The sequence below is a fragment of the Pseudorca crassidens genome, chromosome 2, assembly GCF_039906515.1.
Source record: "Pseudorca crassidens isolate mPseCra1 chromosome 2, mPseCra1.hap1, whole genome shotgun sequence".
Classification (NCBI taxonomy): Eukaryota; Metazoa; Chordata; class Mammalia; order Artiodactyla; family Delphinidae; genus Pseudorca; species Pseudorca crassidens.
The window spans coordinates 74,325,991-74,351,664 of NC_090297.1; the positions used below are offsets into that span (position 1 = coordinate 74,325,991).

At 41.3% G+C, this 25,674-nt stretch overlaps 1 protein-coding gene across 1 annotated transcript in view; it reads left to right on the forward strand.

Annotated features, from left to right (window-relative positions):
• Positions 1 to 3,909: 3,909 nt before the first annotated feature.
• The window catches only part of DNAI3 (dynein axonemal intermediate chain 3), an 82,410-nt gene continuing 60,645 nt past the window's right edge, over positions 3,910 to 25,674 (forward strand). The window contains exons 1-3 of the mRNA XM_067712919.1: positions 3,910 to 4,051; positions 14,399 to 14,476; positions 14,883 to 14,921. Coding sequence (XP_067569020.1) covers positions 14,413 to 14,476; positions 14,883 to 14,921 — 103 coding nt within the window. The 5' untranslated portion in view covers positions 3,910 to 4,051; positions 14,399 to 14,412. The remainder of the gene's footprint in view (positions 4,052 to 14,398; positions 14,477 to 14,882; positions 14,922 to 25,674) is intronic.

A 25,674-nucleotide genomic window follows, 5' to 3' on the forward strand; every position in this document is an offset into this window, starting at 1 on the left:
TTCTCTTGTTGCGAAGCACGGGCTCTAAGCACACGGGCTTCAGTAGTTGTGGTGTGTGGGCTCAGTAGTTGTGGCTCACGGGCTTAGTTGCTCCACAGCATGTGAGATCTTCCCGGACCAGGGCTCGAACCCGTGTCGCCTGCATTGGCAGGCAAATTCTTAACCACTGCACCACCAGGGAAGTCCCCCCATTTTTTTTTTGCGGTACGCGGGCCTCTCACTGTTGTGGCCTCTCCCGTTACGGAGCACAGGCTCCAGACACGCAGGCTCAGTGGCCATGGCTCACGGGCCTAGCTGCTCCGCGGCATGTGGGATCTTCCCGGACCAGGGCACGAACCCATGTGCCCTGCATCGGCAGGCAGACTCTCAACCACGGCGCCACCAGGGAAGCCCCCCCCCCCATTTCTTATTGAAGTTTTAGTTCATGTTTTTTTCTAGAATTGCCACAATTGGTCCTCTCCTCCAATAGCTAACGCTTTGTTCCCAGGTCAGACTTTTTTGTCTATTTTATCATTTCTGAAGCTGAGTCCTCTTCTGGGATCCTCCTCAGTTCCTCATGTAGTAGGTTGTGATAGTTTCCCTAAGCACTGTGCAAACATGTCATAATTCCAGCAACTTGGGGCTCAAACAGTGACACTTCCTTCTCTCCCACCCTCTCTCGCTCCCAGGCATACTGTTGCAGACAAACAAAAGGCATGAAGACTCCTATTCAGGGTCCTCAAGCCCTAGTTTCTGAACTCTTATTATAAAAAATTCTTAAAAGGCGTGAGGGAGTCAAACACTAAAGTAATAAATAGTAAAAAGCCGTCTCATATTTAATTTGTCAGATTACCCTTCTGTAAACCCAATCTAAAACTTATCAAGATGTCCTTAAATCATCAGAGAAGTATCTTCAGTAACAGCTTCTTGACTCATTACATGTTCACCCAACTAATAAAACTAAAAATAATTTTTCAGTATCTTCAAATTTCAGGCACATTTAACTCAGCATCCCCTGGGAGAGTGTAGAAGTGTTCACTACCCACCATGGGGATGTTTTGTTTCTGACCACTCCCATGAAAGAACAGATGTTGGGTCATTCATTTATAATTTGAATTTTTAAAATGAAGAAATTCCTAAACATTTTCCATTTGATTTCTAACTTTCTTGGTATCGGGATTTATGACTCATTCCTCCAGATGGACATCCCTTTGTTGTGTCCATAAGGATGATTTGGTTTGTCATCCAAATCCCAAGGGCATAATAGTACTTCCTTAAATCTGACTGCAATGGATTATGAATCTTTTTAAGAAAAGGAAATTCTTTGGAAGAATACAAAGAAAATTTTTTTAGAGAGCTTTTTCTAGATTTGCTATCAAGAACAGTCAATCAATTAAATGATTCAACATATATTAAATACCCATGTCAGATACTGTGCTAAACAATGGAGTTAGAAAGGAATGAGACACCATCCCTGCCCTAAAATCCAGTGGGGGGGACCTCCATATCAACAAGCCATTGCAACACAATGTAATACTTGCTATAATGGAAAAACAGAGAAAACAATGACTAATTCTGTTGGGTGTCTGGATGGCTTTCAGAGAGGATGATATTTGAGTTGGGTCTTGAAAAATAAATAGGAGCTCACCAAATAATGAAGATGAAGGAAGGCATTAGAGGTTGAAGTAGACGTAGAAGTAGATGCACAGCTATTAAAGGACAAGGCATCTTTAAGGAGCAGTCAAGGGCTCTGCATAACCAGAGCTCCACCACCTCTCATCCTGGGACACTCAAACTCCTGGGCCTGTGCAGCAGAATGCCAGGAGCTGTGGAAAGTCACAGGATGAGCATGTCACAGCTGCCTGGGGCTTCTTTGAGTTTATTCAATTTTATGTCAATTTTAGTTAATAGTAATTTTAGACATTTTTCCCCAGTTTATTGAGATATAATTGAATAAGGATTTTAGACATATTAAAAAATGAAAACAAACGTGAACACATTGTGGAGCAGAATACAAAAACCTCATGAATTCTTTGTATGAAACAAATATATCTCAGTTGCAGAAGTCTATTTCAAGCTGTAACCCCTCTTACTATCAGCCTATTATGAACCGCCAGCCCCTGTGGTTTCATGCCTCTCGGCTCTTAAGGGGTTCAGTTGAGAAACACCGCGCTAAAACGTGGGTTGAATTGAGGCGAGAGGCAGGAAGTGAGGTTAGAAACATAACTCATTATCTTCCAGATGTCTTTAACGTATCCTTCAGAACCCTATTTGTACAGGGTTTCATATGCCAGATTGAAATATGTAAACAGGGTGATAACAGGATTGAATCTGTTTCAGAACACTCCATGGCACCGTAGCAAATAAATTAGAGAGGAAGAGGCAGAACAAGTCAGGAGACCATTATTACCAACTAAAATAAGTCAGAGGCAGTGAAGATGGCTAAGAAGAAATGAATTATTTGAGATAGAATTTAGAAAAGGAAAATGACAGGATTTAGTAACATGTTGACTGTGGGTGGTAGGAATCATGGATGACTCAGATTTCTTGCTTTGCAAAATAATGGACAGTGGATACTATTACCTAAGGTAGAAAACAAAGAAGTTGAAAAAGTTTCCCAAAGATACCTGAAAGACATGTGAAAGATAATAAGTTGATTTTTGCTTCTGCGAAACTGTGATACCTCTGGTATAGTAATTATTCATTCAATATCTTTATTCACTTATTCACTCAATATCTTTACTTAGCAACTACTAAACACCATGTTTGGATATATCCAAGAAATTCAGTGGAATTTCAAGACTGGAATTTAAGAGATGTACTAGGCTGAGAGTATAGAAATGGAAGTCTCCGATCTGTTTGGGGGATGGTTAAAGCTAAGGGGAATAGCTATGATGCCGCCAGGAGAGTGCAAAGAGTAAGAAAAGAAGACTTCAGGGCTGAGGCCAGGGGAAAACCTTTCAGTGTCAGAAAGTGGAAGAGCCTGGGAAAAGGTTTTCACAATGTCACAATAATAAATCCTCCTCCCAGTTTTATTTTTTTTAATGATTTCTTTAGTAAAATTTATTAGTATTTTGCAAGCACAAATTCTTCAGATATTTGAAAGAATGTACATGATCTTCCTACACACCATGTAAAATCATCTTATTTAGGGTCATTAAATTTCAGATATGTTATGAATCTATAAGCCTGTTGCCAAATATTTTCGTTTAAATTGGGTGTAAAAAATTAATTGAGACCAATTACAGCAGTCCATTGAATTATTTTATTAAATTCTTCCAGATTACAAATTAGGCAGTTTTAATTATTTTTTAAAGGAGGGGAGGGAGATGAGCTTGACTGTAAGAATCCCATAGGACCCATAATCATAGATAAAATTAATTTTTGTTTTGCTGAGGGATTTAATCTTCTTACCTGAGATTCATACTGCCAGTTTGTCTCAAACTCAATACAAAAGTTATATTAGCAAGAAAAAATATAACACATTAAAAGTTCTAGGATATCACGACACCCAATCAGGCCGGATTTTCTCTCAGACGGGAATCTAGGGCAGGCTCCTGGGACGGCCCCGGGTAGTAGCTGGGGTAAACAGAGCAGCAGCCCTAAATCTTTATCTCACCCTTCACTCTCTGCTGCTGGAGACCACACCCTAGAAGGGTTCTCCTTTGATTACGGTTGCTCTCGGTGCGAAGCATGGACCAAGCCTGACGGCCCTGGAGTCAGGCCAGGCTGCAGCCCTCGATACAACTCCCTTGCTAGGGGAAACGGCGGACTTCGTTCCAGTTCGTGTCAGCATCATAGCAACCAATCACAAGCCTGGTCTGGAAGAGACTGTTAGGAAGCGGGCATTTTATTGGTGAGACTGCTTTGTCAATCTCAGCAGAGGACTAGCCTCTTTTCTCTTAGCAACGGATGCGTCACGGCAACAGTCTGCCGGGGGAACAGCAGTTTGTGTTCTTGGGACTTGTTTTTCTGTGAGAGGAGAATCAAAATCCCATCTCCAGCTCCCGAAGGAATTTTTCTCCAGGGTATTGCAAAGAGGCTTCTTTTCCCTTCAGTTTAGCAGTATCAGGTAAGGGGAGCTCTGAGTGGGAAAGGAGGCTTGGAAAACAAGTATTTCACTTAATCTTTCAAAGGCGTTTGCAACACTCGCTGTGCCAGCGAGGTACTAGATGCAGTGAAGACTACAAAAATGTACAAAACTTTCTCTGCCTTCAAAGAACTTCCAGCCTAGCCAGGAGACAAAAATATCAACGAGAGAGCAGTTGACACTCTAAGAACTTTGAGGGCAGGTACCTGTTCACAGGTTTTACATTCCCAGTGCCTATCACATTGCCTGGCACATAGTAGAAACTCAATAAATACTGGATGGATGGATGGATGGTTGGATGAAAAGGAAAACAGTATGATCCTGGTACAGGACATCAAAGAAGAAATGATTAATGTGAGCTGAAGTAATTAGATGACTTCAGGACTTAAGAAAGGGCTGCAGTATATGAAGAGTGAAGAAGATAAACAGGGGAACATTAGCCCTTTGAAAGTAAGGACTTGTCTTATTCCTCTATTAACCTGCAGGACTTTATTGCTGCTCAGTAATTTCTCTCTCCTTCTCCACAGTGTATGCTGAGTGCTAAATGAATGCACAACTATCTTTCAGGCAGCTCTGAGTTTGGGTCCCTCTGCCTTTGCAGAAGGCTGGCATAATTTACTACAGTGCAGCTTGATTAGAAATTGTCAGGGAAAACAAGATTGTATCAGCCTGAGTGAGAAAGTTGCAGAGGCTTCAGAGAGAAAGTCATATTGGAGTTGAGCCTTTAAGAACGAGCAAGGTTTAAGCAAGCAGAGAAATGCGTGCATCGTGTGAAGCAGGAGGGGTGGGGAAGGAAGGGCATTCTCCCCCTCGGTTTGGAGAATGCATAGTAATTCTGTGAGGCCGGAGTAGAACTGGAAGGGTAGGTGTGGCGAGGCAGACTGTGAAGGCTGTTAAAGGTGATGCTTACAAGGTTGGACTCTATCCTGTTTTGCAAAGTCTGGTCTGTGGACCACTAGTGCAAGACTTCCTCACAGTGGTTTTTAAAATGCAGTGTTCCAGGCTCACCCAGATCTGCACAATTGCAGTGGAAGTCCAGGAAATTTGCATTTCAAATGAATTCCATTTCTGTACTACTGCAGGAGAATGCCTCTGTGGATGATAGGGGCCCACACTGTATTCCCTAGTATACAGGAAAGTGACTTGTTAAGATCGGCATTTTAGGAAGAGAACTCTGAAGGCATGCCCTGTGGGTGACTGTTCTGGTTGGAACAGAGGCAGGAAGGTAAGCTAAATGTTCATGATCTTGTCAAAGGGTAGGGGCAGAGAAATCTGTGGTTAGAAAAAACTTACATGTTTATTTTTACTAACTGCTAATTGAAATGTATGCATTTGGTAACAAACCACAGTAGTATTAGCGGAACCTGTGACTTTGTCACCAAAAGAAATTATAACTCTTTTCATATATCCTGGATGTTACAGATATATTATTTATGCTCATCACTTCTTCAAAATTAAGGCAGTAATTAGAACCACTGCTATATCTTATTTAATTTACTAATAAAGAAGCACATAGATTATTATTTCATAATTTTTAAAATAGTTTGATAACAGTATTTCAGTATCATCTGCCTCCCTTGTAATCCCATGCTTTTATTTGATGCATGGGCCTCACCAGTCTGCCAAAGGGGTTCATGGCACAAAATAGTTAGGAACTCCTGGTATAGAAGAACATGTTGAAGGCCTACGCCAGAGGATGCTATGGGATGCCAGGGAGCTTGGAATTTAGGAGATATTTCAAAGAGAAAAGTGATGATTTAGCATCTACTTAAAAGAGTAAATATCTAATCTTAAAAAAGAATGGGAGTAGGTTATAAGGGGAGAAACAAGAAGAGAAGACTAACAAATATTGTAGGAACAGTTATCTCTGGAGGGTGGGTGTCGTGTACTTCTCAGAAGATGGCAGAAGAACCCAGGAGAACCTTGAAGCTTAATCAGGGTCTTGGTGGAGATTGACCAAGAAGCAGCAGTTCTTGGAGACATTCTTACAAGAATCCCAAGATGTTAGTCTTGGATCTTATTTTAAATCTTTGTTTAAAAAAAAAAAAAAAAAAGATGGGAGGCAAACATGATGAGCTTACAAATACTTTGGGAAGATAAAAGAGGATAAAGAAGATGATGGCCACCTAGACAAGGTCAGCTAATTGAAGAAGACTCAAGGAAGTAATACTTTCTTAGGAAGTTGTTAGGTGAAGATAAGGTACCAGTGCTACAGGTCTTAGAATTAAAGATCTCGTGGCTAGGAGTAAGCCACACACGCATACGGGTAACAAATGGGAACATGTAAACAGGCGTGTGCAATACAGCAGAAAAGTGAAGAGAGGAAGCTAATAACTGTTTAATTCACTGCTTTATGTCAGTTATAATTCGCATCACTTATCCCTTCATCTGCAGTAGTTATCCTCCTGAATAATAGAAGCCTTGTAAGAAAACACAGTCACAAGCAAGTCTTGAAAGTTAGTTTGGAACCAGGTCATGGACAGCTCTGAATGCAATGTCCCTCATAGTCAGTGGAGTGCCATTACAGGTTTTGAACTGTTACACGGAGCATTTACCCAGTACAGGTGTCCCTTATTATCCCTGGGGATGGGATTGCTTTCAGGCCCCCCGTAGATACCAAAATCTGAGGATGCTTATATAAAATGGTGTAGTATTTGCATAACCTACGCACACCCTCCTTCATACTTTAAATCATCTCTAGATTACTTATAATACCTAATACAATGTAAATTATATGTAAATAATTGTCAGTGCATGGCAAATTCAAGTTTTGCATTTTGGAACTTTCTGGAATTTTTTTCTCAATATTTTTGATCCAAGGTGGGTTGAATCCAAGATTGTGGAATCTGCAGATGTGGAGGAGGGCCCACTGAACTCATGTCTTTTGTGACCCCCCTAACGTCTTTTGCTATTAGTGTGGAAGGTAAAAAATGTGTCCTCTGGTACACTGCTAGCAAAAATGGTATTCTGGAATGGGTGAGTTAATTTGCAAAGAAAATAGACAGTTTTAATATCAACAATATTTAAATGGAATGCTTAAATATTTGTAAGTATTATCTTTCATAAATTCTGTTTTGAAATTCAATCAGCTATGGGGGCTTTGAAAACCAATTGTAGTACAATCCCCTGTGGTAGGCATAACCTTTATTTTAAGAATAGATGAAGTATCTCTTCTGCTACTGTTAATCATAATGAATTTACTTCAGTTTGGAAAAGGAAAAATGAGCATTTCAGAGTAATCTTAGTAAAGTGATATCTGTATTAAAAACAATTTATTTTTGGCTGTACCACACAACTTGTGGGATCTTAGTTCCCCGACCAGGGATAGAACCCGGGCCCTCTGCAGTGAAAGCACGGAGTCCTAAAGACTGGACTACCAGGGAATTCCCTGAAAATCTTTCATGACCTTTTAGCAGTCAGTTTAATGGGAAAATTTTGGAAAATATAATATAGCACATTCACTGCATGAAGTATGCCATTAGTTTTATGAAAAAAATTTAGTAAGACCTGCTGTAATTTCAAATCTTTTATTTGGGATTTGTTTTTAAAAGGAAAATCTGCACAAAAAAATAAACCTTGAATAGTTAAGTGTGTTTATTGAAATTAATGCAGGACTACATTATTCATTTGATTTTTTAAAATAAATTTATTTATTGATTTATTTCTATTTTTGGCTGCGTTGGGTCTTCCTTGCTGCATGTGGGCTTCTCTCTAGTTGTGGTGAGCAGGGGCTACTCTTCATTGCAGTGCGTGGGCTTCTCATTGCGGTGGCTTCTCTTGTTGCAGAGCACGGGCTCTAGGCACGCGGGCCTCAATAGTTGTGCCTCAATGGCTTTAGAGTGCAGGCTCAGTAGTTGTGACGCACGGGCTTAGTTGCTCCGCGGCATGTGGGATGTTCCTGGACCAGGGCTCGAACCCGTGTCCCCTGCATTGGCAGGTGGATGCTCAACCACTGCGCCACCAGGGAAGCCCTATTCAGTTGATTTTGATATTTGTAATTAAAAGTGATTTATTTTCTAGACACAATGTTGGCAGGGCTTTTGTTATGTGCAGTTACTAAAGTAAACTATAAAATTTTGCCTGAAACACAAATACAGTATAAGGTAGGTGCTCCCAAGCTAGCCATTTTCTTTTAGTTTAGACTGTTTTTCCCAGGCTGACCTCAGCTAATGAATTTTTCCATCTACCTAGCAACTTAGATATTGTACTTTTTAATTAAGAAGGATTAGAACCTCTAAGAACCTGTAGAACAACCTGATCTTCCCTTTTCCTTGGTCACTAGTCAATATTTTAGACACGGGAGTTAATATTTGTGAAAGTAGTAAATGAACTGTTCTGGTAAGGCACCACACATTTAATGTTTGTTCCAATTTTGTCACCTGATATACTGCTGGAAAACTAACTTTGTTTTCCCCCAAAATTGGAAATAACCAAATTACCCACATCATTTAATAGCAACATTTGAAAAGAACTGGGCACATGTGATTATTTTGACTATTTCTTGGGATGATTGTGTTAAACTGATACCTATATATTCAAGCAGCACCTGGTAATCCCTGAACCTGTGAATATTTTACTACACATGGCAAAGAAGAGTTAAGGTTGCAAATGACATTAAAATTGCTAATTAGCCGACCTTAAAATAGAGAGGTTATCCTTTATTATCGAGGTGAGTCCAAGGTAATCACAAGTGTTCTTAAAAGTGGAGGAGGGGGGCTTCCCTAGTGGCGCAGTGGTTGAGAGTCCGCCTGCCGATGCAGGGGACACGGGTTCGTGCCCTGGTCCAGGAAGATCCCACAGGCCGCGGAGTGGCTGGGCCCGTGAGCCATGGCCATTGAGCCTGCACGTCCGGAACCTGTGCTCCGCAATGGGAGAGGCCACAACAGTGAGAGGCCCGCGTACCACACACACACAAAAAAACGTGGAGGAGGGTGGAAGAAGTGAAGATCTGAGTACCCTATGTGAGAAGGACTTAACCCACCATTGCTGGCTTTGAAGATGTAGGAAGAGGACCTACAAGCCGAGAAATTCTGGGGGCCTCCAGAAGTAGGAAAAGGCAAGGAGACAAGGCAAGATTCTCCCTTAAAGCCTCTAAAAAGAATGGAATGCAGCCTTGTTGACACGTTGATTTGATTTGATTTATTTTTTAATTTATTTATCTTTATTTTTGGCTGTGTTGTGTCTTCATTGCTGCATGCAGGCTTTCTCTAGTTGTGGCGAGCGGGGTCTACTCTTCATTGGTGCACGGGCTTCTCATTGCGGTGGCTTCTCTGGTGTGGAGCATGGGCTCTAGGCACACGGGCTTCAGTAGTTGTGGCTGGAGGACTCTAGAGCGCAGGCTCAGTAGCTGTGGTGCACGGGCTCAGTAGTTGTGGCTCGCAGGCCCTAGAGCGCAGGCTCAGTAGTTGTGGCACATGTGCTCAGTAGTTATGGCTCACAGGCTCTAGAGTGCAGGCTCAGTAGTTGTGGCACACGGGCTTACTTGCTCTGCGGCATGTGGGATCTTCCCAGACCAGGGCTCGAACCCATGTCCCCTTCATTGGCAGGCTGATTCTTAACCACTGCGCCATCAGGAAAGCCCTGACATGTTGATTTTAGCCCACTGAGATCCATGCCAGACTTTGGAACTACAGAACTATAAGATAATAAATTTGTGTTGTTTTAAGACACTAAGTTTGTGATAATTTGTTACAGCAGCAATAGAAAACTAATAAAGCATGCATAAAGGTTATTCCACAGGCCATTAGGCAAAAGCCTTTTGTTCAGACTGGAAATTCACAAACTAAGAGTGGAAGGAGGAAGGGAGGACCAGGGAATCATTGTTAACAATTTTTCTCAGTATGTATTGATATATTTGTCAGGTACAGAGATTATAATAATAGGAAAGAAAACACAACCCCTATCCTTCCAGAGTTTATAGTCCAGTTTATGGTCTAATTTAACATGCCCCAAATTGAACCCCTGATCTTCCCTTTCAAATCTGTTCTTCCCAGGGGATCCCCATCTCAATAAACAGCAACCCCATACTTTCATTTCCTTAAGCAAAACTCACTGAAGTCATCCTTGATCTCTTTCTTTCTCTCAGACCCTACATCCATGTCATCAGCAAATCCTGTTGGCTCTACTTACAAAATATACCCTGAATCCAATCACTTTTTCCATCCCCCTCTCACCTCCCTTATCTAAACTGCCATCATCTCTCTCTTGGATTATTGACTTGTCTCTTAATTGGATTTTCTGCTTCAGCCCTTTCCTTGCTACAGTCTTCGAGACACAGCAGCCATAGTGATCCTTAAAATGTGAGTCAGGTCAAGTAAAGTAACTCCGCAGCTCAAAACCATCCAAAGCTCCCCACCTCGTTCAGAGTAAAACCCAAAGTCCTTATCCAGGACATAGCTCCCTTGTGGTATATTACATAATTGCCCTTATTACCTAACCTTCCTTTTAAGAGGATCATACATTCCGACCCATTCCTATGCAAGTATACATTCTTCTCACATTATCAGGATTGGCTGTATGAGTTGCTTGAGCCAATGGAATGTGAGCAGAAAAAAGGACAGTGTGCCAGTGCCAAGGAGAAGATTCAGAAAGCATCACGCGGTTCTATTAGTTCTCACTTTTTCTTCTGCCGTGAAAGTAGTGTGTGTCAGATAGGCATTGCTCCTTCAGCCTGTGTCCCAGAATAAGACTTGAAGCAGCAACTCACCCACAGCCATAATGCAGAACATGGGAAGAAATAAATGTTTGCTGTTGCATGTTACTGAGAGTTAAAGGGTATTTGTTACTACAGCAAAGCTGACTGCAGTGAGTCCCCTACATATGAACCTTCGGGTTGCAAACTTTCAAAGATGCGAACATGCCCCTGTATGCCAGCTGTAGTACTGTACTACTGTACTTTTCAAGGTACTGTATTGTAAGATTAAAAATATTTTTTGTGTGTGTTTGTTTTTTATGTATTATTTGTGTGAAAAGTATTATAAACCTATTACAGTACAGTACTATATAGCCGATTGTGTTAGTTGGGTACCTAGGCTAACTCTGTCGGACTTATGAACAAAATGGGACTTAAGAATGCGCTCTTGGGACAGAACTCGTTCGTATGTCGGGGACTTACTGTAATATATACCCCCTTTACCTCTCTGATCAACTTTACCTCCTATTGTTCCCCTCAATCACTACACTCCAGCCAACCTGTGTTTTTTTAAAAGTGCCAAGCATACTCGCCCCAGAACCTTTACACTTACCATTCCCTCTGCCTGGAAATACCCTTTTTTTCCCTAGATATCTGTATTTCTGGCTCTCTCCCTTCTCTTAGGTCTTTGCTCCAACGTTACTTAAATGAGGTCTTCCCTGATTGTGACCTCCCCACTCCTACACTCCCTCTCTCTTCCTACTTGATTTTTCTCCTTAATAGTTATCACCATCTGAAGTACCAATTATTTTGCTTCTTTCTTTGCTCTCTCCCCACTAGGACATAAGCTCTATCAGGGCAGGGGTTTTACCTATTTTTTCACAGCTGTATTCCTAACACCTAGGAAATCATCTGGCACATTATAGTCACTCAATAAATATTTGTGGAATAAATAGTGGTGGTGGGGGTGACTGTGTGTGTGTGCGCACACATGTAGGGTGGGTTTGGGTGAGCTTCACAGTGTTTTTGTGTATTTTAAGTCAAATACAGCTGAAATCGAATATGGAGATGGGTACATTGATAAAGAACCTTCTGAGAAAACAGATTAGTTTCAAGGTTTGAAATTACACTAAGTCTGGGAAGTGGGATGAAGGACACTTGAGAGGCTGAAATGTTGGATCAGAGCCGTCCATGGCACAACGTTTAAAAAGTAGAAATTCCTTAATTGTCAGAATCGTAAAATGCTGATTAAATAATAAAATCCTACCTTTCTAGGTAAAGACAATACTTTTAAGTAGCTTCATTTGTAATGAAACACAGTAACTATTTATCACTGAAATCCAAGGGATAGTCTCATACAAAGGTTAAGAGCATGGACACTGGAACCAGACTGCTTGGTATCACACCCTGACTCCACCATCCGCAGTTTGCACATACCCTCAGGCAAGTTACCTGACCTCTCGGGGCCTCTGTTTTCACATCATAAAATGAGCATGAATATCATAGTATTAATAAAATGCCTATCTACAAGAGTGGTTAAAATTAAATAAAGAATGCAGGTAAAGTAGTTAGAGCTGTGCCAGGCACATAGCAGTATTCAATAAACATGAGAATATTATTACTAAAATCATTATTGCCATTTGAAAAAATACATGTGAAAAATCTGAAGGGAAAAGCGTATATACACAAACACACAGACACACGCACCCACACTTTAGTCAAGATTTAGTAATCAAAGGACTAGGTATAAAGCAATACGTATGATATTTTGACTGTGGGCTATGAAATAATATTCCACCTGGGGTTGGCTTATTATAATGAGGCAAACCAGTCTCAGATGACTGAGTTGATGATGCGCAAATTTTTCTCAATTCCTAACACCCTACTCTGTGAGGTAGGTTTTATTATTATCCCCATTAGACAGATGAATACACTGAGGCTTAGAAGGTAAATAATTTGCCTAGGGTCACTAAGCTGGTAAAAAGTAGAGTCTGTTTTTAGCTCATGCAGCTCAATATCCAAAAAACAACCCGATCAGAAAATGGGCAGAGGACCTAAATAAACACTTCTCCAAAGAAGACATACAGATGGCCAAGAGGCACATGAAAAGATATTCAGCATCACTAATGATTAGAGAAATGCAAATCAAAACTACAATGAGGTATCACCTCACACGGCTCAGAATGGCCATCAAAAAATCTACACACAATAAATGCTGGAGAGGATGTGGAGAAAGGGAACCCTCTTGCACTGTTGGTGGGAATGTAAATTGATACAGCCACTGTGGAGAACAGTACGGAGTTTCCTTAAAAAACTACAAATAGAACTACCATATGACCCAGCAATCCCACTTCTGGGCATATACCCTGAGAAAACCATAATTCAAAAAGACACATGTACCCCAGTGTTCATTGCAGCACTATTTACAATAGCCAGGACATGGAAGCAACCTAAATGTGTATCGACAGATGAATGGATAAAGAAGATGCGGTACATGTATACAATGGAATATTACTCAGCCATGAAAAGGAATGAAATTGGGTCATTTGTAGAGATGTGGATGGACCTAGAGCCTGTTATACATAGTGAAGTAAGTCAGAAAGAGAAAACAAATATATTAAAACATATATGTGGAATCTAGAAAAATGATACAGATAAACCAATTTGCAGAGCAGGAATGGAGATGCAGACATAGAAAATGAATGTGTGGACACAGAGGGGGAGGGGGAGGGGATGAATGGAGAGATTAGGATTGACATATATACACTACCATGTGTAAAATACATAGCTAGTGGGAACCTGCTGTATAGCACAGGGAGGTCAGCTTGGTGCTCTGGTGATCTAGGTGGGTGGGTTGGGGGGTGGGGCGTGGGAGGGAGGGGATATGGGGATATATGTATACATATAGTTGATTCACTTCATTGTACAGCAGAAACTAACACAACATTGTAAAACCACCATACCCCAATTTAAAAAATGTATATTAAATAAAAGTAGAGTCTGTTTTTAAACCCTGCTGGTCAGACTCCTGAAATCACACTCCTAATCATTTAACAAGATGGGACACAGGTGATCACTGAGGAGACGACAAGGATTTAGTGTCACGGCAGTGATCTTGGCCATACTATGTCCTGTCAGAATTGATGAGTAATTCCATAGCAAACCTTTGGAGGTATTCTCTGACAGTGCAAATTAGGACACAGTGGTTACATGTACCTATGCTAGGACAAAAGTACTATTTAAATTATGTCATTTAAAAATTATGTATGTATGTGCACATGGTGAGTCTGTGTCTGCCCATGGACTTTAAGCCTGTGTTTTTAGCTGGGTCACCTGACAGGGAGCTAGGCACAGGACAGTGCAAAACAGCTCCCTGGAATGGAAACAGGAGCAAGAGGCAGGGGATCCAGTGTCCTCTCTTGTGGTTCCATGGCAGGGCCTGTGGCAGAAACCTTGAAGTGTTGGCAGGTCACCTCCTTGTGCTTCAGTTGAATGGCTCTGCTGGAATGGCAAGATCTCATTAGGAAGATTGTTGTTGCAATAAACCTGTGGTCACAGAACACCCATTCTGTGAAGATACATGTTGATTTAGCTGAGGGCAAAACTTAGAAAACATATTCTTATGTTTACTAAATGATAATGCTTACTATTTGGAACTGTAAACCAGAATTTACTAATGATATTCTCTCTTTATGCAGCCTAAGTTAGAGCCATGGCTCCAAAACGTCAAAAACAAAAGCGCTCAAAACGTGGCAAAACCAAAATAACGTTACCTGGTAGGACTGTTTTTTCATCAATGGGATTTTTATGGGTTTAGTATTCGTATATATATTAGCAGCCAAAACGATCATGGTTTTATGTCTCAAATAAATGTTTTTGCTGTCATAAAGTCAAACACAAGTGGAATTCAAAACACGGGGATTTATTATTATTTTTATTCATTTCATTAAAATATCAATTAAATGTCATATCATAAATGTCATAGCAAATATATCACTATGAGATAATTCTGTAAGAAAGACAATTATTCAGTTTCTAGTTAATTATTCATAAAATAGCTTAAGTCTTCACTGTGTATTTGCCTTATGTTTTATGTTTTAAGCCTTGGTAGAAGATTGTAGTAAACTAAGATACATATTCGACTCAAAAATGTAAATTTGACGTCATTTTACTATATTCTAGTTAGTGAAGAAGCAGAACCTGTGAATATGGAGAGCATGGGTAAGTGAAAATACAATTTAGAATTTACGTCCCCAGTTCTACTACATTTTAATATGCAATAAGCAAGGGAGAATATTACAGATTGAAATGATTGATCAAAATGTGCATGGACTAAAGTTACATCATGTCATTTGGAATATAAAATAAAATTTTTAAAGAAAAAATAAAAAGTAAGAGTGGAAGAGAGAATTTCAAACTGAGAAATAGACTTGGACCAAGCAGTCCCTTAAAAATCCAACATTGTATGATTATTGAGAGACCTTTTATAACTGTAAAGTGTGTTGTCTGCAAGTCATTACTTTTATTAAAATAGTATTTTTCAAACTCTGATCATGGGCAATATTTATCTGTATGCTACGGTGGGGTTCCGCTATTTCAAGGAAAGAGGCTGATTTTTAAGCAAATAAACTAGAACTTAAACAACCGAACTAATATGGTTCCTACTTTTAGAGGTTAAATAATCTTATTCCAACAACATTTATTTTTGTTGTTGTTGTTGAAACTTTTTCTCAGAGTTGCCTTAGATGATGCACTTCATGTTTAGAAACAGAGGGGAGACAGTGAGGGTGGGGAGGAAGAATCTCTAAAAGCCTTGCTGGTCATTGTAAAGATTTTGGCTTTTAGGATGGGGAGCTGTTGGTATTTAAGCAGAGAGGTAACATGATCTGACTTACTTTTTTTTTAATTTAACATCTTTATTGGAGTATAATTGCTTTACAATGGTGTGTTAGTTTCTGCTTTATAACAAAGTGAATCAGTTATACATATACATATGTCCCCATATCTCTTCCCTCTTGCGTCTCCCTCCCTCCCACCCTCCCTATCCCACCCCTCTAGGTGGTCACAAAGCACCCAGCTGATCTCCCTGTGCTATGTGGCTGCTTCCCACTAGCTATCTATTTTACGTTTGGTAGTGTATATATGTCCATGCCACGCTCTCACTTTGTCCCAGCTTACCCTTCCCCCCTCCCCATATCCTCAAGTCCATTCTCTACTAGGTTTGTGTCTTTATTCCCGTCTTGCCCCTAGGTTCTTCATGACCGCTTTTTTTAGATTCCATATATATGTGTTAGCATACAGTATTTGTTTTTCTCTTTCTGACCTACTTCACTCTGTATGACCAACTCTAGGTCCGTACACCTCACTACAAATAACTCAATTTTGTTTCTTTTTATGGCTGAGTAATACTCCATTGCATATATGTGCCACATCTTGTTTATCCATTCATCTGTTGATGGACACTTGGGTTGCTTCCAAGTCCTGGCTATTGTAAATAGTGCTGCAATGAACATTGTGGTACATGAATCTTTTTGAATTATGTCTTTCTCAGGGTATATGCCCAGTAGTAGGATTGCTGGGTCATATGGTAGTTCTATTTTTAGGTTTTGAAGGAACCTCCATACTGTTCTCCATAGGGGCCGTATCAATTTACATTCCCACCAACACTGCAGGAGGGTTCCCTTTTCTCCACATCGTCTCCAGCATTTATTGTTTCTAGATTTTTTGATGATGGCCATTCTGAACGGTGTGAGATGATATCTCATTGTAGTTTTGATTTGCATTTCTCTAATGATTAATGATGTTGAGCATTCTTTCATGTGTTTGTTGGCAATCTCTATATCTTCTTTGGGGAAATGTCTATTTAGGTCTTCTGCCCATTTTTGGATTGGGTTGTTTGTTTGTTTGATATTGAGCTGCATGAGCTGCCTGTAAATTTTGGAGATTAATCCTTTGTCAGTTGCTTCATTTGCAAATATTTTCTCCCATTCTGAGGGTTATCTTTTCATCTTATTTATGGTTTCCTTTACTGTGCAAAAGCTTTTAAGCTTCATTAGGTCCCATTTGTTTATTTTTGTTTTTATTTCCATTTCTCTAGGAGGTGGGTCAAAAAGGATCTTGCTGTGATTTATGTCATAGAGTGTTCTGCCTATGTTTTCCTCTAAGAGTTTTATAGTGTCTGACCTTACATTTAGGTCTTTAATCCATTTTGAGTTTATTTTTGTGTATGGTGTTAGGGAATGTTCTAATTTCATTCTTTTACATGTAGCTGTCCAGTTTTCCCAGCACCACTTATTGAACAGGCTGTCTTTTCTCCACTGTATATTCTTGCCTCCTTTATCAAAGATAAGGTGACCATATATGCATGGGTTTATCTCTGGGCTTTCTATCCTGTTCCATTGATCTATATTTCTGTTTTTGTGACAGTACCATACTGTCTTGATTACTGTACCTTTGTGGTATAGTCTGAAGTCAGGGGGCCTGATTCCTCCAGCTCCGTTTTTCTTTCTCAAGTTTGCTTTGGCTATTCGGGGTCCTTTGTATTTCCATACAAACTGTGAATTTTTTTGTTCTAGTTCTGTGAAAAATGCCAGTGGTAGTTTGATAGGGATTGCATTGAATCTGTAGATTGCTTTGAGTAGTATAGGCATTTTCACAATGTCGATTCTTCCAATCCAAGAACATGGTATATCTCTCCATCTATTTGTATCATCTTTAATTTCTTTCAAGGATCTCATTCAGATTTCACAAAGAAATTAAAACCTTTACAGACAAGCAAAAGCTAAGAGAATTCAGCACCACCAAACCAGCTTTACAACAAATGCTAAAGGAACTTCTCTAGGCAAGAAACACAAGAGAAGGAGAAGACCTACAATAACAAACCCAAAACAGCTAAGAAAATGGTAATAGAAACATACATATCAATAATTACCTTAAACGTAAATGGATTAAATGCTCCAACCAAAAGACATAGACTGGCTGAATGGATTCAAAAACAAGACCCGTATATATGCTGTCTACAAGAGACCCACTTCAGACCTAGGGACACACACAGACTGAAAGTGAGGGGATGGAAAAAGATACTCCATGCAAATGGAAATCAAAAGAAAGCTGGAGTAGCAATTCTCATATCAAACAAAATAGATTTTAAAACAAGGACTATTACAAGAAACAAAGAAAGACACTACATAATGATCAAGGGATCAATCCAAGAAAGAGATATAACAATTGTAAATATTTATGCACCCAACATAGGAGCACCTCAATACATAAGGCAAATACTAACAGCCATAAAATGGGAAATCGACAGTAACACAATCATAGTAGGGGACTTTAACACCCCACTTTCACCAATGGACAGATCATCCAAAATGAAAATAAATAAGGAACCACAAGCTTTAAATGATATATTAAACAAGGTGGACTTAATTGATATTTATAGGACATTCCATCCAAAAACAACTGACTTATGTTTTTAAAGGGCCACCCTGGCTACTCTTTTGGGAATTGCAGGGGCAAAGACAGAGGCAGAGACTAGTTAGGAAGCTATTGCAACAATTTAGGAAAGAGATGATGGTGGCCAGGCCAAGGGAGCAAAGGGGTTGCAGGTGTGGTGTGTGAAGGCAGGGAGGTGGTGGGAGGATGTTAGCAAACAATAAATAGCATTGGAACTGGGTGTGCTGCCCAACAAATGTTTAATGAATGCACCACCCAGAAACTTGGGAGTTATCTTTGACCCGTTTCTTCCCGTCAACACCTCCTCACTTGCATCTAAACCATACCAAGTCCTGTCAATTCAACACCTAAAACATATCTCAAACCCATTCAATTCACATAATCTCCACAGCTGCAACCTTAGCCTCCACATCCCTCACTTAGATTAGATCCTTAATCCCTAACCAGTATCCCTGCTTCCACTCAGCCTCCTTCAATGCATTCTGCACACAGAAACCCTCTGACTTGGCTCTTTCCTGCTTAAACTCTCCCATGGCTTTTCTTTGTTCTTATAGTGGTCCTGGCTCCACCTTCCTCTCTGACCTTGTCTCTCTATCCTTCACCTCCATCTACAGCTCATCAGCCTTACTTAGCACAAAACATACTGAATTTGTTCCTGCCTCAGGACCTTTGCTATTGCTGTTCCCAATGCCTGGATAAGCCTTCCATGCACCTACCTCCTTCTCATCGTTCAGATCCAGACTCCAATCTAATCTCTGCAAGAGGCCTTCCTTGAAGGCATTTCTTTCACCTAGTACCCTATTTTATTACCTTCATAGCACTTATAATTCTGAAGTTAAAGTACAGTCAATTCTCATTATTCATGGAAGTTCTATACAGTTGCTGCAAACGCTGAATTAGCAGATACTGAACCATTACTCCTAGGGAAAATACAGGATTAGGTTCCTCCAAGCCTCTGGTCACAACATTTCATTAACCAATTAATACATAACCTTGTTTTATGTGTGTTTCTCTTTAAAGATGACTTATTTAATATATATTGCTGATTCATTAACATTGAACTCACAGCCAACAGCACTATAATTCATGCCTGACTGATGCTTATCTAATACACATGTTTTCTTGTAAAACATATCACAGCCTTCTTGCACTTAGGAACACTAGACAGCGCTTTAGCAGTAAGCTTGGGGACCATTTTAAATAGGCAAATCACCAATACAAAGCACAAAAATGTGAAAAATGTGGTACTATATAGACAGTGGAAAGACACTGCAGTATGAGAGCACACGGAAGATGGTAGAGCATCATCTTGTCTGACCTTACCTGGCAATGTGCACATCAGGCAATTCACATTTTTTGTCACTTTAAGCATGCCCACTAATGAACATGAAAGCGCCACAACTATCGATCTTGGGATTACAAATACATTTTAGCAAGTGAATTTGCAAATATAAAATTTATGAATGAGGATGGAGCATATTTATTTGTTTATGCACTTGTAACACGTAGCTGTTTACATACATACCCATGCTGGCCCTCCCTTGTGTGTGCTCTCTCTCTCTTTCTTTCTCTCTCTTTTTTTCACACACACAAGCTTCAGGGGAACAGAAACTCTTGTTCACCCCTCTACCCCAATGCCTATCTTGATACAGAATAAGCACTCAATACATATTTGTTGATTGATTGACTGAATAAATGAATGAATTGCTTTCCCTGTTCTTCCTGTTTAGACAGACCACCAGCACTACCACCCTCCTTAGTTCTATGTTCTATCTCTCACCCTGTTTTCTCCTAGAGAGCACTTGTCACCATTTGTCCTTATGTATTTCTGAGTGTATTTATCTATTTAATGTCTGTCTCCCCCTCTAGATTGTATACCCTGGCAGTAGCACCATGCTTTTCACATAGTAGCTGCGTAGTAAATATTTCCTGACTAAATAATTAACTGGTAAGCAAATCCATGGACCTGAGAATGGGCATGGTGGAGAGGTGTCAGCTGAAAGTATATGGGCTGAAAAATAGATGTGAGTATGTTTCTTTAAGGAGAAAAAAAAAAAGAAAAAGAAATCTTAGCACTTTGTAGTGAGACTTGAGGGTAGGTTTTGACTTAGCATCCCCTTATTTTACAGCCTCTCTCTCCACCCCCAGACTCCCCTCAGGCAACACCAGGACCCTCTGACTTCCTTGATGTGGGGTCTGACATTGTCAGCTGTCACTCAGGACTTGTGGCTGTTATGCTGCAGGGGACTAGGTTTCCCTCTCCTACCAAGGAACCAAGGGAGCAATAGACTAGCTAAAAACTGTCTCCTAATTAAGGCAACATCTGGAGGTTTCTAGAGAAGAGGTATGATTTTTACATGTAGTTAACATTTACAGAGTAACAGCTTTGTGCCCGGCATACCCCTCATCCCTTCAGCTCTAGGAAGTAACATTGCTGTGGCCATTACAAGATGGAGGTGCTGTGACTCCCAAAAGTTAAATAATTTACCCAAATTATAAGTCACACTTTAATACAGGTTAGAGTATCTGTGGTGTATTAATGGTCTATTGCTGCTATAACAAATTACCACAAATTTGTTATCATACAATTTTAGAAATCAGGAGTCTGAAATTACTTTCACTGGGGTAAAGTCAAGGTGTTGGCAGTGCTGGTTCCTTCTGGAGGCTCGGAAGGGATAATCTGTTTTTTTACCTTTTTCACCTAATGGCTCCCTGTGTCCATTGACTCTTGGCCCCTTCCTCTGTCTTCAAAGCCAGCAGTATAGCATCTTCTAATCTTTCTCTGGCGTAGACCTCTGCCTCTGTGTCACATGTCCTTCCTTGGCATTGACCCTCCTGCCTTTCTCTTATAAGGACCCTTGTGATTACATTGGACCCACCTCAGGAGCCCAGTAATCTTCCCATCTCAAGATCCTGAACTTAATCACACCTGCAAGTCCCTTTTGGCATGTAAGGCAACATATTCACAGGTTTCAGAAATTAGGACATGGATATCTTTGGGGGGACATTATTCTGTTTACCACAAGTGATTAATAGCACAGTTTTTGGAATTAAACAGACGTGGTTTGAATCATAATTCTGCCACTTAATGACTGTGTGACCACAAACAACTTCACCTCTCTGGGCCTCTGCTTCCTCATCTGAAGAATGAGGTAGTGATACCTACCTCATGAGCTTGTTGCAGAAGTTAAATTAGGTAGTCCATGCACATTTCCTTACAGAGCGCTGTCTCAAAGAAGGTTTGCATTTTACTGTTGTTAGTATAAAAACAAAATACTATAAAGATAGAGAAATAGGGAATTCCCCTGCGGTCCAGTGGTTAGGACTCCGCACTTTCACGGCCAAGGGCCCGGGTTCATTCCCTGGTCAGGGTACTAAGATCCCACAAGCTGCACGGCGCGGCCAAAAAAAAAGATAGAGAAAGATCAGTGAATGAGAATAAGGAGTCCAAAACTATATTCACATATATATGGTCGATTGATTTTCAACGAAAGTAAGTACAAAGGCAGTTCAGTGGAGAAGAGATAGTCTTTTCAACAAATGATGCTGGAACAGTTGGATATTTACATGCAAAAAAGTGAACCTCAATCCATATCGCACATTATATACGAACATTATCTCAAAATGGATCATAGACCTAAATATAAAACCAAATATTATAAAACTTCTAGAAGAAAACATAGGAGAAAAATCTTTGTAACCTTGGATTAGCAAAGATTTCTGAGATACAACACCCCAAACTGTAACTCTTAAGAAATCTTTGCCTAATTCATTTTTTCTTTTATGAAATACTAGTCAGAAATATAAAGGAATGAGCTACTGCTACGTGCAGCAACATGAGTGAGTCTCAAAATAATTGTGCTGAGCAAAAGAAGACAAACAAACAAAAAGTGTTGTGCAATTTTTAAGGAAATGTGCATGGACTACCTAATTTAACTTCTGCAACAAGCTCATGCGGTAGGTATCACTACCTCATTCCTCAGATGAGGAAGCAGATGCCCAGAGAGGTGAGTTTTATAACTATTCCATAAAAAACAAACTACTTATCTATAGCAATAGAAAGCAGAGCAATGGTTACCTGGGAGTGAGGAGGGGTGCTGGGAGAAGGGGCAGGAGGAAACTTTTGGGGATTATAGATTTGTTCTTTATCTCCATTGTGATGATGGTTTCATGGGTAAATGCATATGTTTATCAAATTGTACACTTTAAATATATACAGTTTATTATTTATCAATTATATCTCAATAAAACTTTTTTTTAAAGTAAACAACAACCAAAATGCTAAAAAAAAAAGATATGGATGAAATGCACGGGGCTTATTTACATACTCTGGTTCAATATACAGGACAACTGATGTGTGACCTATGATTTATATTGCACCGGCCTCTTCCTTGCTCGCACAGCAAGATTCCGAGCTAGTTAGTTGTGTGGAGCTTGAGTCTGTCTTTGGCTCCTGCTCTACCAAGTGAATAACTGTCATTCACTGCATCCTATACAGTGTATCTCTCTTACCTCCCTGACTATCTGTGAAGGTGGAGGAGGACCATCTCCTGTGCTCTGCTGTGTTCACGCTTTTTTTTTTTTTTTTTTTTTTTTTTTTTTGCGGTACACGGGCCTCTCACTGCTGTGGCCCCTCCCGTTGCGGAGCACAGGCTCGGGACGCGCAGGCTCAGCGGCCATGGCTCACGGGCCCAGCCGCTCCGCGGCATGTGGGATCTTTCTGGACCGGGGCACGAACCCGTGTCCTCTGCATCGGCAGGCGGACTCTCAACCACTGCGCCACCAGGGAAGCCCTGTGTTCACCCTGTGTTCACACTTTTGAGAGAAAGTATGGCCTGCTAGTTACAGTGCAGGGACCTTGGTTTGGATCCTAGCTCCCCTATTTCTAACTCCCAGCCCCCAACCTTGGATACCTTACTTGGACTCTGTGGGCCTCAGTTTTCTCAGCTAAAAAATGGAGGCAGCCCTTCTCCTCTGCGCCAACATCTTTCTCACCCTCCTGGACCACTCTGCTGGAGGCACAACTGAGCCCAGAGCCCATCTCATCGCTAATCACCAGAGCCTCATTGTTACATACCTACAGTGCTATCTTCAGTGCAGGCCTCAAAGCCTAAATAACAACAATTCTTACACTGAGTTTAGCCAGAGACCCTTGGGGTGGCCAGTAGCGTCAGGCCTTGCTCTGTTTAGTTTGGCCATTGTTCAGGTAGGGCACGGAGGTACTAGACTCTAGGAGTTCTGTGTAGTCTATTGGCTACGAGTTGCCTGCAGTTATTACCGATTCCCGACCCCAGCCAGAAACAGGCTACTACTACTGCTAACTTCTAGATAAAGGAATGTTAGATCCTCTATTAAAGTTGCCTTGAAAAAGCCCAATTAGTGTAAAAGGATTATTTTTATGACAAATATCCAGCCAGTAGGATTTGAAGTATGTTTAGTGGGAGCAGGTGACATAGAACACCATCTTTGTCAGTGTCCTTCCAGTTTTGTGAAGGGTAGGAAGCTTTCTGGTCTTTGTGAGCACCTCTGTTTATGAAGGGCGGCCACCTCCTTTTTGGCTTCAGCTCAGTGTGGGTCTCACAGTTCCACCTAGTGGTTTTCCAAGACAAAACTCCAAGGGCTGTTATGCATCGGACACTCTACAAATTACGGCTGGCAGTGTGATTTTAAAGGATAACTTGCATGTGAATGGAGTCAACAGCTGTTTTGGGGCAGACGCCGAGGCTGTGGCTGCCCTGCAACGTCACCTCTGCCTCACCAGCAGCCAGGATCTGGGCCCTGAGGTCCCTCCCCGAGGGCGTGCTGGGGGCCCTGCTGTGTGTGAAGCTCTGGAGACCCCCTCATCCCAGGCGCCAGCACACTGCTTCCTGTCATAAGCACCCCCGGGATCCTGCGTGCCCTCTGGCCCTGGACCATCCCATCCCTGACACCTGGACAGCTCCCGCAGGCACATCGAGAGCGGCTTATCCCGCCAGCCACAGTTGCTGCACTCTAACCCCAAGATCCCCACCCCGAACCCCACAATAAATATGATCTGAAGCAAACAAACAAACAACAACAACAAAAAAAAACAGTTGCCTTTGAGCATCCTCTACATGCAGGTGTTAGGGTTAGTATTTTAAGGGGAGATAAAAATGGGCAATTTGTCCCTAATTTATGAACCGCTTGTATTCCAAATGTTTGTTTATTATGCCAACTGATTGCAATTTGGAATATATATCCATACATAATCAGTGTTATGCATAGGGTCACTAATAATCACCTGAATAATCATATCATAGAGCTTCCAGGGCGAGGGGTCAATGTTTCTGTGGGAAAATAAGCTCAAAATTCCTACTTGAGAGGCTGCATGCACTTTTCACCTCGAGGACGCACCTGTTGAGCAGTGGGAGGGAGGATGTTGGGACATCCAGGTGTGGGGGGCCTGGAGAGGATGGGAGTGGGTTCTGGGGCCCCCGGAGCATAGAGTTGGGGGAGGGAGTTCTGGGGATAAATGCAGAACTGAACCTGGGGTGGTAGAAGCTGATGGTGATAAAAAGGATAAGAAAATGAGAGGTAGGGTTGAGAGAGAAGATTGACGCAAAACGATAACTTGTCTTCTTCCATCTGCTGTCCCAGGGCTTGCTGCTGCCCAGGACTGACCTGGGGCAGGGGGCAAAGGGACAGGAAGAACAGGAATGGAAGCCTGTTGAACCTCCCCTCCCTCCTCTTTTGAGGGCAATTCTGGGACTGGGGAACCAGAGGAGGGAAGAAGGATTCCCTACCTCACCTTCCTCCCCAGTTCCAGGTTTACTAATACAACCTAATTGGAAAGTCAGTAGCTTTAAAGTGTGAAGAACTAGGGCTTCCCTGGTGGCGTAGTGATTAAGAATCCGCCTGGCAACGCAGGCGACACGGGTTCGAGACCTGGTCCAGAATGATCCCACATGCCGCGGAGCCACTAAGCTCAGGCACCACAACTACCGAAGCCCGCTCTCCCTAGAGGCCGTGCTCCTCAGCAAGAGAAGCCACCGCAATGAGAAGCCCGCACACCGCAATGAAGAGTAGCCCCTGCTCACCACAACTAGAGAAAGCCCGTGCACAGCAACAAAGACCCAACGCAGGCAAAAATAAATAAATTAAAAAAAAAAAAAAAGTGTGAAGAACTGAATAACAAGTTTGACTGAAAAAGAGCCCTAGGGAGCAGAGGTACCTATCTAGGGTCAAGGGAAGTTTCTTTAAAACGGGAGACCATTGAGCAAATCAGCATGCTGAGGGCAAACAGCGCAGAGGTAGGAAAGGTTGACGGGAGAGGAAGAGTTGATGGGCTGAGAAGGGTGGAGAGGGGCAGGCAGGTCTTCGAACTGGGGGGAAGGGCAGAAAGACGGGGCCTGTGCTGATGAGCTGGTGGGCAGGGCTGCGGGACATCACAGGATTCTTTGCTGTACAGACACAGAATTTTCTCTGTGAGAGGAAGCAGTGTCACCTGGTGAGAGAGAGCAACAGGTGAAGGGGTGAGGGAGGAGGTGTTTTAGGAGAG